The 14,540-nt window shown below is 37.0% G+C and overlaps 1 protein-coding gene across 1 annotated transcript; it reads right to left on the reverse strand.

The window, feature by feature from the left end:
- Nucleotides 1-8,307: 8,307 nt before the first annotated feature.
- Nucleotides 8,308-14,322, reverse strand: LOC139984178 (uncharacterized). Its single transcript, XM_071997954.1, has 4 exons — nt 14,020-14,322; nt 11,052-11,211; nt 10,196-10,369; nt 8,308-9,687 (listed from the first exon to the last, which is right to left on the reverse strand). The coding sequence occupies exons 2-4, from the start codon at nt 11,180-11,182 to the stop codon at nt 9,525-9,527; spliced, it is 468 nt and encodes a 155-aa protein (XP_071854055.1). The 5' UTR covers nt 11,183-11,211; nt 14,020-14,322; the 3' UTR covers nt 8,308-9,524.
- Between the last annotated feature and the right edge of the window lie 218 nt (nt 14,323-14,540).

Here is a 14,540-nt window from a genome sequence, read left to right on the forward strand (position 1 = left end):
TTTCATCTTTTAATTAATCAATTATTTCTAGCCATGATGTCGTCCAGACCTATTACAAATTGAACCATAAGTAGATTTAAGACTGCCTAATATCCAGGAGCGAATTAGAGGCTAACGAAGTATCGTCTCGATGGCGGTGCGGCAACAGGACTGTGGCGCTGAACGCATCATCACCCCCCCCCCCCTCCAAGTTAAGGTGCCGATGGTCCTGAAATTTCCTAGCTTCGTTCGTGGTGTCCAATGCACCGTTTGTTTCAAGGTCCCCATTACCACCTGTTGATCCGTACTGAGTCGGTAGCAATCTATGATCCGGTCCACCCCTGTGCATATCTTCGCATTTCGAGGGGCGGGAAAAGAGCCTTAAATGTAGATTTACACCTATTTATATGTTAATTACCTGTTTGTTAACGGCATATCATTATACGTGCATAAAACAGTGGTGTTTTGCATATAGTCCACAATCTCCTAGGATGATGTTCCAACAAGTGAATTGTTAGTGATGACCAGTTAAATTAAGACGCTGAAGACAATAAATCAAATTCTGGCTATTCCACAAGTTAACCTACAAAAAATAAAATAACGCCGGAATAAACGATGGATTACCTCCCGGATAAACACGAGCACATGACTATCAGCATACTCCCAGAAAGCCCGACGTAAATATTCAGTGCCAAGAATCTCGGCTTAAGTGGGAACACGAGCAGTAATTTTCATATCGGCCTACCGGAAGAATATCCGGTAGAAATGACTAGTGGACGCACGGAGCAAGCGTAACTTCTTTGTGCGCTACAGGAACAAGGCGTAAACCCGTCATAATTCGTCTGATCAAAACTCATTACGAGTAATGGTCAAGACTGAATTAGTCTTTTAGGCTTATTATGATGATCTAGGTTCTGGTAAATGACGAATAAAATCGAGTTAATGAAACAGGGGGCAACACTACATTAGATTAATATATAGGCCTACCACGTGTATCTGCGTAAACTTGTGAAGTGATAGTCTCAAAGAAACAGTGATATATGTAAAACGTAAAGGAAATTTCAAATCAAAATGGTCTGTGAGTAAAATAAGAATAAAATCAGCTGAATATATATGTGTGTGTGTGGTGTTATGTGTGGTGTTATGTGTGTGTGGTGTTATGTGTGTGTGGTGTCATGCCTGTGTGTGGTGTCATGCCTGTGTGTGTGGTTTTATTATTTAGAATCTTACCTCTTCTTTGCAAACGGTAGTTCAATTTATTGTTGAAATCGAATCCAAGTCAGAGAAATCTACTATAAATTACCAGCAATTGAAAAGTACGAAATGTAATCTTACGTTACGGAGATATTTTATTCAGGAAATCCAAGGAATTAAATATCGATGTTTTAACTCCTCATGTTGACATGAGGCGGGGGGGGGGGGGCAAGGGCGGCGGAAGCACTTTTAATCTGGGGGGCACCGACATCAAAGGGCACTTTGCAGAAATTCGATTGGACTGATGCAGCCTTATATTTTGTACCCTTTATAACTCTTATTGTATTATCTTATTTGCGTATACACATCACTCCATCAAGGCCCACCCCCCCCCCCCCTCAAGGAAAATATGCATACAGCCCTGCAATATCCAATGAACAAATTGGGAAACAAGGAACAAGTTTTCTTTTGAGACAAAATGAGGTGAAATCATGCTAGTTGCTAATGTAATGAGTTTATTTCTTGTTAATATATCTTAACAATTTTTTTCCATTCGAAATAGCTTTGAGTTTGTCCGACAGAAATTCATTAAAAGTCAGGGGTGTAGCCAGGATTTGCAAAGTTGTATGCACGACTATCTGAGCGGAGCGCCATGCACCATCGGTTGGCGCGGAGCGTAGAAGAAATTTTTTTGTTTTACAAACCCCTCAGATGGCCGGAAACGGCCCTTCCCGAGTGTTCATTCTGGTTCCCTGGCCTCTAATTGCTAACTTGAGACGCCTCAATTTTTATGTAAAAAAAGGGCACATTTTCAACCTGAGGAAAAGTGGGGGCACGTGCCCCCCGGTTCCGCCACCCTTGGGGGGTCCCCTCGGCGTGTTAAACAGTTTCAATATATCATTTTTGAGGGCATCTCAGTGTTTGATGGTTGGTCAATGATTCCCAAACCTCTTTGCTTATAAACCAAAAACAAGGAATTTTATCCAAAATTTCTTCTCCACTCAACAATTTTTGGTAACACTATGACACCCAATGGGAGTAGTCCATTCAAATTGCCGAGTTTACTCCACTTTTTCTTTTTTTATTACCTAATGTGCACCTGTGCTTCTCTTTGTGTCTCTCTTACGCAGGTGTTGTCTTTGTTTATGAACCCCCCGGGACGGTCTCGTTGTAACTTCTATTGTCTTCATAAGTATACAATGTTGACGTGAAAAAATGTCAAAAGCCGCGTGAGTCGTTCTTCCGGCAAAACATGACAACGTGTTCACAATAATAATAGTTAACATCGGGGAATTCGGCTAATATCGATTGGGAGTGTATTTTTATTCCTTCGCCTTGTTCTTGTTTTAGCGTTTGGTCTTCAGTTTTACCAATACTACTGCATGTTGCTCAATCTAAACCTGCTATTCGTCCAGCTAAGACTCTCAATAATTCCGTTCTCTTTCACCAAATGAACATAAATGTAAGTAAATGATTTTCTCAACATTTTTTAGCCTCGCGTAGAGATAAGACAAATTCGACTAGAGGGAATTTGAAAAATAGGATCTTTTTGGGAGGGTTCTTAACTAAACTTGTTCCAGATGTTTAAGTCATTACCTATTAAAACTTACATAACAGAAAACACCATCCCACGTGACATTTCTTTGGTACTTTTCTAAGGGAAAGTCACCCAGGAATGAGCCTGGGCACGAAATTCAAACGACTTGAGATCCACTCTCAACCCCAGTCCCCTTGCATCGAGACTGTGACCGTGTGATCATGAAGTTATAATCTTTAATGTGAATCACGAGTCCCTTGGTAAGAGAATAGATACTACACATGATAGTAGTAGTTAAAGATCATCCTTATTCCACCTAAATATGCGATGAAATCTCAGAAAATGGTAACTGACGCCTAGGTTCCAACTCATTGAGACATTTTCAAGTCTTATTGAACACTCCTCTGTCATTTCGAGAGCCAGGCTTCACAGAGAACTACTTTTGAATACATTTCACAATATTCTAGCATTTAAAAATGCAAAAACATACTGATGTCCTCTGAATTTGATAATTAACGTGTATTATAATAATATCACGGCGTTATGTTATCACTGATGCGTAACAAAAGACTTCAAATAATTGAATAGAGTTTGTATGTAATTTATAAAGATTTACTACAACTCATATACAAGAAATATAAATGCTTCACATGTATGTTTTCACAATGAAACAGACGACAATGCTCAAAGCAGAGATCATTCCATTATTATAACAGTTCGTATTTTGACCGTTGTAAAGAAGAGCAGAAACTTCTGTTGGAGAAATTTGTTTTGATTGCCAATACTTCTGAGCAGTTTATGCATTTGTTTGTGCGTAAAATATAAGACATAGGCGGGATATCCGTGTCATTTCCTTTCCTCCCGTCTCCTTTTTTCCTTGTCCTATATGCTCCTTCTTAGCAGACATAGTTTTGTCACAATGTTAGAAAGTTGTAAACATTTGTTTTGAAAAACAAATTATAAAGATAGATGTACTTTTTGATTTTTATTGAAGTAAAAAAATGCGACACATGATCATGGTATAGCAAGTGCGATCAATAACCAGTGTTTCCACATTTCAGAAATGAATTACGCCGCTACATATCCTGAAATCGGGTTACTTTTTCCCGAAATGTACTGATTTCAACGGTTGTTAGCCTTAATTATTGTATGGTGTACACGAACCGCCCCTCGTTAGTCCCAGAAATATTTTTGATATATATAAATTTCCTTCAAGGTGGAAACACTGTCACGAACTTATTTTATGCAAATATACTTTCTGAACAACTTTTGTTCACCACCATTCAACATTTCAGCAAATTTGTCCAAACGATATTTTTTCCTTCATAAAATGACCTCTCGTGAATTCAAATGACCTTCATTTTTTTGAAATGTGATCGCATTTCGGCAGAATCGCACGATCGCTATGGCTCAGCTGAAAGCTCCCAGCCGAGGTAAAATGTGTTCATGGAGACTACATTTATTATTCAAGAATACATTTCAGATTTATATATATATATATATATATATATATATATATATATATATATATAGAAGTGTATAAAATGTTCCAAGTAGAACACGACAGAGTGCTCAATTCCGCGTTATGAAGAAGAGCGTAATGTAAATTTTGAATTTTGCAGCCAAACCTCTACTCAGAGGTTTGGCTGCAAAATTCAAAATTTATATATATATATATATATATATATATATATATATATATATATATATATGTTATAATGTAACTTTTAACGTTTTAATCGTGGGAGGCTCAAACCAAACTATAAATTAAAATCTATACTTTGCATACGCCACCCTGCCGACTGCTAATCGGAATATCGCTACATGTTGAGTTTCCTCGACTGAAGGTTGACGCGCGGGTCGCAACACACGTAATACACGTACGCAGACTGCAGGGTTGACTGTTCACAATTATCCACGTTATGAAGATCCGGTTTGGGGAGGGGGAAGGGTTCAAATTTTCTGTCACGTTGGAAATGAAGTTGATATATTTTCTCTGGCCGAACATACTTTTCTAGTAAATAGTTACAACGTTACACAGTGTTGCACACAAGTACGAGCGTGTTCGAACCCAACGCAGGCGCGTAGCCAGGAATTTGCCAAGGGAGGGGCGAAACTGTAGATTCGGCATTGCAAACTATCTAAGCGTAGCGCCACCATAGTTGGCGCGAAGCGTACAAGAAAATTTTGGCCGAAAATGCCTCCCAGATCGCTGGAAATGGCACTTTTTAGTTGCATCTTAGCATTTTCTCTTTTGAAAATACTTGCGCCGGATATCATAAAAACATTAAAAAAAATTTTTGAAAATATGCTCAAGGGGGGGGCGGCTGCCCCCTTCGCCCCCCCCCCCCCCCCCCTTGGCTACGCGCCTGACCCAACGTGACAGCGTGTCTCGCTTCTATAGTGCAGAGGTCAGAATAACAGTGCAGTCTATAAGAATAAAAAAATAAAAGTGAAAAAGGAATTGACCTAGACTATATTTGCACTAGCTCCGATTAGAAAATTAATGCCTTTTTATTTATTTATTTTTTTTAAACTTAGTTTTTTAATATTCTGTATTATCTGATTGAGGTTAAAGTAATAAAAACAAATTATGATCGATCGTACAGATTATATTCTAAGCGGTTGGTTGTGTTCCCCATGGTGACTAATCCTTTCACACATATATTTCGTTAAGCACAGAATATATTGTGCACGTGTTGCATATCCACATGTATGTAATAACCTATGGCACAAAATATGTCTGTTGCCTGTGCTGCTATTTTGTATAACGAGTACCAAAATTTTAGCCTAGTATCAGCTAATACGCAAATGTAAAAAAAAGGGGGGGCACTTTGACACAATATATCGCTGCCTATAGGCAATGCAACAGAGAAAGATATAAGAGGGTGCTTTGGTTACACGGCCACTAGAGTCCCTTTATAGATATGGAGGGCCACAACGTAACGTGCTACATAGATATATTATCATTAATCTATGCACAGCCGAAATAATTTGTTTGCTGACGTTCTTCAAATTGCTGATAAAACCGTGAAATACTGGCATTTTGCCATTTGTACTTCCAAATGCAGAACATGATATACCGGTAACCATTCTTGGGCGATTTACCTTCATTTGTTGCAATGCAATTTCCGTAACGTTGTGCTCCGTGCCTCCTCTTTCTGTGGCTTTACGTCTGACTTTCATATCAAATTGTTATACCTAGCAACGTAATCATGGTTCGATGATGTTCGTATTAAAGTTGTACCATTCTAATATTGTAGGGCAACCATTTGACCGAGAGAAAAAAAATAAGTTTATACAGGCTATATATGTATATTGAAATAATGTACTACACTTAGTATTGAAGGTTCCACTCTCCTATGTATACTGTAGTGAATGTCATGCCTTATACTACAGTTGTTCGTATTAAACGTTATTCAGCCTACATATACTACAGTTGGTAGTATTGAAGGTTATACAGCCTAAGTATAGTACAGTGGTTAGTTTTAAACGTTATTCAGCTTATAGATATACTACAGTTTTTAGTATTTAACGATATACAGCCTAAGTATATAGGCTACTACAGTTAGTAGTATTGAAGGTTATACAGACTAAGTATACTACAGTTGTTAGTATTAAACGTTATTCAGCCTATAGATATACTACAATTGGTAGTATTGAACGTTATACAGCCTAGGTATACCACACAAACATGGTTTAATGGTATTCTTTTGACTGTCAAATGGTTTACCCGTTAACTTTTTCTCAATATATACTTGTTATATTTAGCTGGATGATTCTTTACCGGTTATCGTAAACCCTATAGTTTATATACTTCCCACCTCTTGATGTATCGCTGCGGATGTCCATGATACCACACGACACTGAACTTTATACCATTACCTATAGTTAAACTATATACAGATAAGGTATAACAGTTGCTTTAATTAAGGAAGGAACAAGGGCTATTTATACCACTCAAAAGATTTTAAAGGGCAACTTCCGCACTTCGCAGTTTGCTAAGATGATCGATGTTCCTGATACACAGCTTATATGAAAAAGATATTCAAATTATGCCTGTTATTGTGTGGAAACGGTTATCAAGGAAACTAAAATCTCAAATAAACCGCAGCGAGATAATCTATTTGATTTATGTTAACGTCTTTTTTCATATCTTTTCTTCTTTTATTTCTTTTTTTTTGGGGGGGGGCGGCATTTTCATTTACACGCGACTGTTAGGTCGGAGAGCTGTTAGTTTATATTTCTTATAATATGAATTATGCATAAAATTCATATTGAAAGGATCGATCTTCTCGCACAACAGATCGTAAAACGACTTCAGTAAGCATACAATGTCGACAAATGACCATACGCGGATGTGCAAATACATTTTTAACCTTGATAACCATTGTGTTTATTTCGAACATATACATGAGGGATGCCTTACAAGGTATAAGCTATACCCTTGCCTAACGTATATGTGTAAAATTATTAAATTAAATTTCTATAGTCTCAGAACATGCGTAGACATGCAGTTGACGATACTAGACCGTTATAGTTTATATATATATATATATATATATATATATATATATATATATATATATATATATATATATATATATATATATATATGTATATATATATATATATATATATATATATATATATATATATATATATATATATGTATATATATATATATATATATATATATATATTCGTATATATATATTTCAAATACATATATCTAAGTTACCATCAGAGTCACATTGAACTCAAAACTATGAATTAATTATACATAATTAATTATAGATATATATATATATATACATATATATATATATATATCTATATATATACATATATATCTATATATATATATATATATAACTTTATATATATATATATATATATCTATCTATAATATATATAACCAGCATATGTAACCATTTAATGCCAATCTAGCATATTTGCGGTTCAGATAGGGCCTTGAGATAAAAAAAAAATCATACTTACGCGACCAACTAAAGCAATGTTTGAATTGCCTATGATTAGGACGTGAAGGTGAGTTTCAGTCACAAATCAGAGAACGAAGTCCAAAAACGAAGAAGACACATTCTGTCTGCGCTTATGAAATAAGTCAAGCATTCCCAAATTTGTGATAGAAATACTGTAATTAGACAATATCCCAGCACAGCTATAAGAAAGGCTACTTACATTAACATATGTTGAATACGGAGCCAAAGAGCTGATATTTTTGCACTTTCCATGCAATTAAAACAAGTATTTCTTAATTATTTTTGCAAAAGCATTTCATCTGACTTTATTCTCTTTTTGGTACTCATGCGTGTGCGAGTATCCGGATCGCATTCACCGTCCTATCAGTGTGGCGTTTACGCGTTTCAACTCCCGTATTCGGCTCGGCTACCCGACGTACCGGCCCCCTCCCTCCCCCAATGCCATCGTCCATATATGTATAGCGGCGTGTTGAAACCACATACACCTGTCCATAATACTGGGCCGGGAGAAGGCGAGGGGGGAGCTGGGGTGGTGTGGGGTAGGTCGCGAGTACACAGCAGAAGCATGGATCAATTACAGATGTCTGTAGCAGATTATAGTGTGTTATTGATATATTTATTTATACATTGCACATAGTCCCATAAAATACCAATAAATTAATATACACTGATATAGAAGCACTGCTTAGAAGCTGTTAAAGAAATAATAATAATATTATTAATAATAAACAGAGAATACAGAGGTGAGTGTAAAATAAGTACAAGAGAAATATTAAATACAGCATTCACTTTCATATAATAACCAAGGTAAACCTTTGACACAGATAAGAGAATGTACATTGTAAACTGAGGGCGTGCTTACTACCTATTTTTTAGAGTTTCTATAAAGGTACTCTATTATTTTTGTATTGAGGAATGAATGGACAGATGTTATATTGGCTTATTCCTTGCAGTATGACGGAAAAGCAATTTTTTTTTGTGGTGAATAAATATTTTTCGAACCCCACACCCGGTGAATGCGTTTGGCTATCTCTTATTATACTAGTGAGTGATATTAGTAAAATGCAATGTAACACCTATAGTTGTGTAATGATTTTTGCAAAGTTATACAATTACGTGGTACAGTTGAAAACATTATATATGTTTTGTGTTATAAGCTAGCATACACTAGCCTAACATATAGATGCCCTAAACATTCTGTTCAAATATTACTAATACCACATGCGCCTAGATAAGATACCATCATAAGCCGTGAATGGCCAATGAGATAAGTGTAATCTTTAGCAGACGACATACTGATAAATAGCGTAACTTATAGTAGTCAGGGTTAGCTAATAATGTTGAGAGTTCATTTACACAATCTAAGGAAATTGGGAGCCCCAAGCAGTGTTGAGATAATTATGTGAATATGCATAATATGTAAATATGCATTGTTTGATCACTGAGTATTGTTCACCTAAATCACTCGGGTCCACTTTACACTCTCCTCACCACTCCCCCACCTTTGAAGTCCTGTGTACGTCACTGATCTCACATCATATTCACTACCAAATATTGGAAATGAGATAAGAACCCTCTGGCAGAGAGAGGTACATGCGCAGCTACTACCGTAGCACAGGGAAGGACAAAAATATAGTCTCATCTTCTCGTGTTAAACACAATTCTATCCTACCGGGACATTGGGAGCATATGTGGGCTAAACATTGGCCAGCCTAGTGTTAGGTTATATCCTACATAAATACATTCAGCACATTCCCACAACAATCAAATTGTGTAGACTAAATAAAAGAACAAAACAACAAGTCTTCCTTTTATCCGTACTGTTGGAATTTCTTTTCGTTGAGCTCAATGTTACGCATACTTTCTTCATACCGTAGCTGGGCTAGTTTCCTTGACAACACGTACAAATGTAAGTTTGTGCCTCGACCGAGAACCAGCGGCTCATCACGTTTCTCGATTATATCAGGCTGTGTCCTATTTGTATGAATGAATGAAAATGATTGAGCGAACGTCTTACATTACACATGGCATCTCGTATTAATGAGAGCAAATATATGAGTTATTGTTAACCTTGAGGAGGAGGGGGGGGGGGGTGAGCATCGTATAACCAGTGGCATCGATAGCCAGGTCACTCCCTAAAGTAAATACGAAAATGGGAATAGATTATTTCCTATCCCATATTTCTTCGCCCCCCCCACCTCACCTCCACACTTGACCCAGAGCTGTCGCCCAATTAGCCATACTCCCCACTCTCGTCAGGCATGTACATAATTGCCCCCCCCCCCCTTTCACTTGTTCACTGCGTGGGTGTGATGTATGTGTGTGTGTGCTCATCTGTGTATGTGTGAAATATACATTGTGGTCTGACGACATATAGCAGGTAAACCAACTCGTATATATATACGTTGCCATATATCAGGGAAAATAAAAGGTCACATGTTATTTTCCTGTCAGTTACAAAAGGGTCCATATTTAAACTTACCCAAGCATCGGATTGGGCAGACCGTGATCACCGTTGACCGCTCTGTCTATTATGTCCAGGTTACCGGTTAACCGCGATATTAGATCTTGTAGTTCATCTTCGTAGATCTTAAGTAAGGTTTTTCTCAATAGAGACACGCCATCGAAAGAGTCCGATGGTGGAATTGAGTTTTCACTGTAAGAATTAAATACATCAATTTGTTTTGTCAATGAAGTAAAGAGACATTCCGGTGACTGAAGTTGATTGGTTAGGACAATTATTTGCATGTTTAGGCTAAAACAACATACTTTATAGCAGTTTGTATGACGAAGATGTGAATGTTTGAAATTTGGCGGTATTTTGCATCTGGCAACCGTGACAGTGACCGACATCATTACTCATCAGGGCAATTGAAATAAAAAGAATTGTCTTTGTTTTTCTTTAAAATATTTAAATCAGTTAACCACAGAGCAAACAATATTTCTACAAGTAAAGATGTAATTTTTTATTAGGAAATTCTAGATACAGCGACAACAAAAACGAAGCTAGGCAAAAAAATGTATCACATTTCAAAAATACATGTCTAGAACAAGAATATTATAATGATAGGAAAATACAGCTTTGAAGAACACCTGACGCGATGTCATCACATATGATATGTTAGCCCACTGCCCTCCCCAATTCAATAAATGGCTCTTTCAAGGAGACTTATATGCTGGCCTAGATAAATCCTTCCCTGGAAAGAGATCACAGTAGGTGGTTTCTGAATTGTTCAATGAACAGCTGCATATATTGCTGTTGATGTGTCCATAAAATGTTTCGTTTTTTTATACTAAATTGTCTCCTTTTGATTCAAATAAATCGAAGGCTAACTTACACTTCTGTAGAGATTACTCCATGGCCAGTAGTGCTTTCTTCTCTGCCTGGCGCAGGCGCACAATACACACACAAAAGGACACTACAAATCACAATGCCTCTTATAGATGACCTCACGGATGACGTCATCATGGTAGCTCTATTGTTCCTTTGTCTACAAACTGAAAACGCAAAAACAAAAAACGTAAAAATTATATATATATTACACGAAAGATCCATTTAAAATTTACAATCTATTTTTATGTTGTTCAACACTGTCCTATAACGATATATACCAGTGGAGATCATTTGGTTGAATAGTCAAGTATTTATTTCAATTTGAATTTTACATTGTAAACTTATAATTAAAAATAAGTGTGCTACGAATTATACCGAAGCCTATTGGATAATTAATAATTAACACCTTAACGTTCATTTGAAATCAACAAAAATATACAGTGGGGTATCATTGTTTCATTAATTGTAATTTACTTATGAGAAGTAAAAATTGCCGACAAAGTCAAAATAAATACATAAATAAATAAAAGATAAGTCATGTTGTAGCATTTATTTTATTACAATAAACGTAAATTTTTTTTTTCAATGTAATTATGGCGTTTTCACAGAAAATGTCGTCAACACATTTGAAATCGCTGATGTTTGTAGACAGCAACTAAAAGTTGAAAAAAAAATTGAACATAAATCAGCCTACTTTTAAAAGTTTGCCAAATATCACCATTTTGCAATTCGCACCCTTACCCAGGTAAAATTTTCTGAAAGACAGAGGGAAGGGGGTTAGGAAAACGGAGGGCGTTAGGGAGAGGGAGGGAGATATCGCCTCCCCTTAACCTCTTCCTCATGTCACAATATCCATCTTTGGGGGGGTGGGGGGTGTCGCAGAGATAATGAAGATGAAACTGGTGGTCACGGTATATCAAAGAGGATTGAACTGTACAGAGTGTCTGTGTTTGACTGATTGTGGTATATACGGTAAACCGCACTGGATATATTTATAGCCCTATACCACTGACCTAATTAGAATGTTTACGGTAGATTAACGTGCTTGTTATTTTTTTCCCATTTGTTTAAATGTACGTCTCAATATGATAATTACTTTACAATGGTTCATTATCAATGTGTAAAGTTTGTACTCAACGGTGATAAAGCCCGATTGGTCTGTTCCAAAAATAACAGCATATTTATGAACTTATCGATCTCCTTGTCCCAGTGACTTACCCTTGACAACTTGTATTCTTATCATGAAAGGTATTACATATATTACAATGGCGGATGTAGAATTTCTTGGAAGAGGGCTCTGTGGGGGGGGGGGCGGGGGCGGGGGGCGGGGATGGTTACTACATAAATGACGGTGCGTCAATCAACATCGGTAAAAAACCAAACTTCCACGCGCCCGATTTTACCACTATGTACCTTGTTTGAACAAAGTTATGTTTGTAGGTAACGTTAAGTGAGTGCAACATTGAAACTTCGGGTTGTCTTGTCACTTTGCATCAAGCTGGACCATATGGAACGCCAAAAGTGCCACTACATATGATGACTGTATAACCTTAGGATGGCGTACTTGAGGTACACGGTGATGTTCTAAAGACACATTAATGTGAAGTAAAACTACATTATCATCATCATAATCACGATATCTTTGTGAATGAATATGATCCTGTGCTATATAGTCTGGAATCTGGTTAGTTTACTATGGAGTGCTGATATATGATACAGTAACACTGTGGAACAGCTGTTAGTCATGCTACAATAAAATCAGAATACAATTGGAATAATTCCACAAAAGAAAACTTAAACTGCACGAAAGGTTAAATTTGGGATGTCCTATAGACTCCAGGATAATTTAATAAGTCAAATTGAAGCTGAGGCTCTTGTGACAAAGATTCTTGTTAAAAGATCTTTGACACTTCACGGAAGAGCGGCTGTTTCATTTACATATCTCTGGGTAAATAAGGTGGTGGAAGGAGAGGAGGGGGGGGGGGGTTGATTCTACGGTAGCTAATACGTGAGGCAATGTGTGGACAAGTAAAATAGTTGGATTTGTTTTCTTTTACTTTTTTATGTTTTAATTTTTACTTTTGGTTCATCTTTATTCTTTAATTCACTATAAACTTTTCCTTTTGCTGTTACGAAAAGTACAAGTAGTTTAAACTATATTGATAAACAAAGCTTCACCCGTGATTAATTAAAATCTGTGTGCTTGAAACATTTTCAAGTACTGAAAAGTGAATAGGAAAAGGGTTTGAGGGTTACCGTAAGAAGGGAGGGGCAAGGGAGGGGCAAGGGAGGGGCAATTAGGAAGGGGCAAGGGAGGGGCAAGGGAGTGGCAAGGGAGGGGCAAGGGAGGGGCAAGGGAGGGGCAAGGGGTTGGCAAGGGAGGGGTAAGGGAGGGGCAAGGGAGTGACAAGGGATGGTCAAGTCTTTAAAGAGAACCTCAACGCACAGCATAATGTTTCATAATATTACTGAATACCCATATCTCACACCATCCTGCCCCCTCCTTTCTTTATTATTCGATTTAAAATGAAGTAAAAGGCTTATTATTTCAAAATCATTTCAGACACAAACACGCCTGCAGAAATGTTTACTTTTTCTTTTTCTTTGATGAGACATTTGAAAAGAAAAATCCTTATAACATGATACTGTATAGTCCTGTAGTTGATGATGGTACTGTACATTAAAAATAGAAAAGTTATTTCCAGACGCCTAAAGTTAGACAAAAGTTTGGGTTCGAATACCACCCCCCTCCCCTTCCCCACTTCCATCGTCCGTTGCGTTATGCAACAACTGACAATTTAACTTAAACTTCTTATATATAAACGGATCACATCTCTTAGTCACAATGTGGATTTCCCCGATTTGCTCGTTAAAGAAAATGCAACGACACGTTTATATGATTTAATGACAAGTTAATAAATACATATTTAAATGTTAACCAATATAAATGTTATTATGTTCAATCGTCTTACCTTAAATCTAGTCAGTATCGTGACCGAAGACTTCAATTGCAAAGTTGTACGTTTTTTAAATTTTTTTGATAACTTTTTTTGGTTTTTCCGAGCTCACCACCTGTCATTGAAAGCCAGGGAACATTCGAAGGGTTGAGGCACTCAATCGTCTGGGTGTATCCTGGATCTCAAAATGTCAAACAATTGTTTTGTAATGGCCAGGATCCTGTCCTTAATATAAGGTGATCAAACAAGGGTACCGTGGCCCTGACGTGCCATTAGATTGTATGAAGTGAAATCGGCATCGATTTTCGAGGTATGGCCTACATTCACGACGGGTGTAGACTATTTTCAGAGAGAGAGAGAGAGAATCGGTTGCATTTTTTAAAATAAAGCTTTGTTTTCTTCAATTCTGTCTTGTTTTCGTATTTGCTCCAATTGGACGCAATCACTGATAATTTATTATTCTTCCCGATCCCCTTCTTCCGTATCAGGGATAACGTAGAAGTATGGCTCGTATTCTGCACCTTACAAATTTATAT

This window comes from Apostichopus japonicus, chromosome 17 (assembly GCF_037975245.1).
Source record: "Apostichopus japonicus isolate 1M-3 chromosome 17, ASM3797524v1, whole genome shotgun sequence".
Lineage (NCBI taxonomy): Eukaryota > Metazoa > Echinodermata > Holothuroidea > Aspidochirotida > Stichopodidae > Apostichopus > Apostichopus japonicus.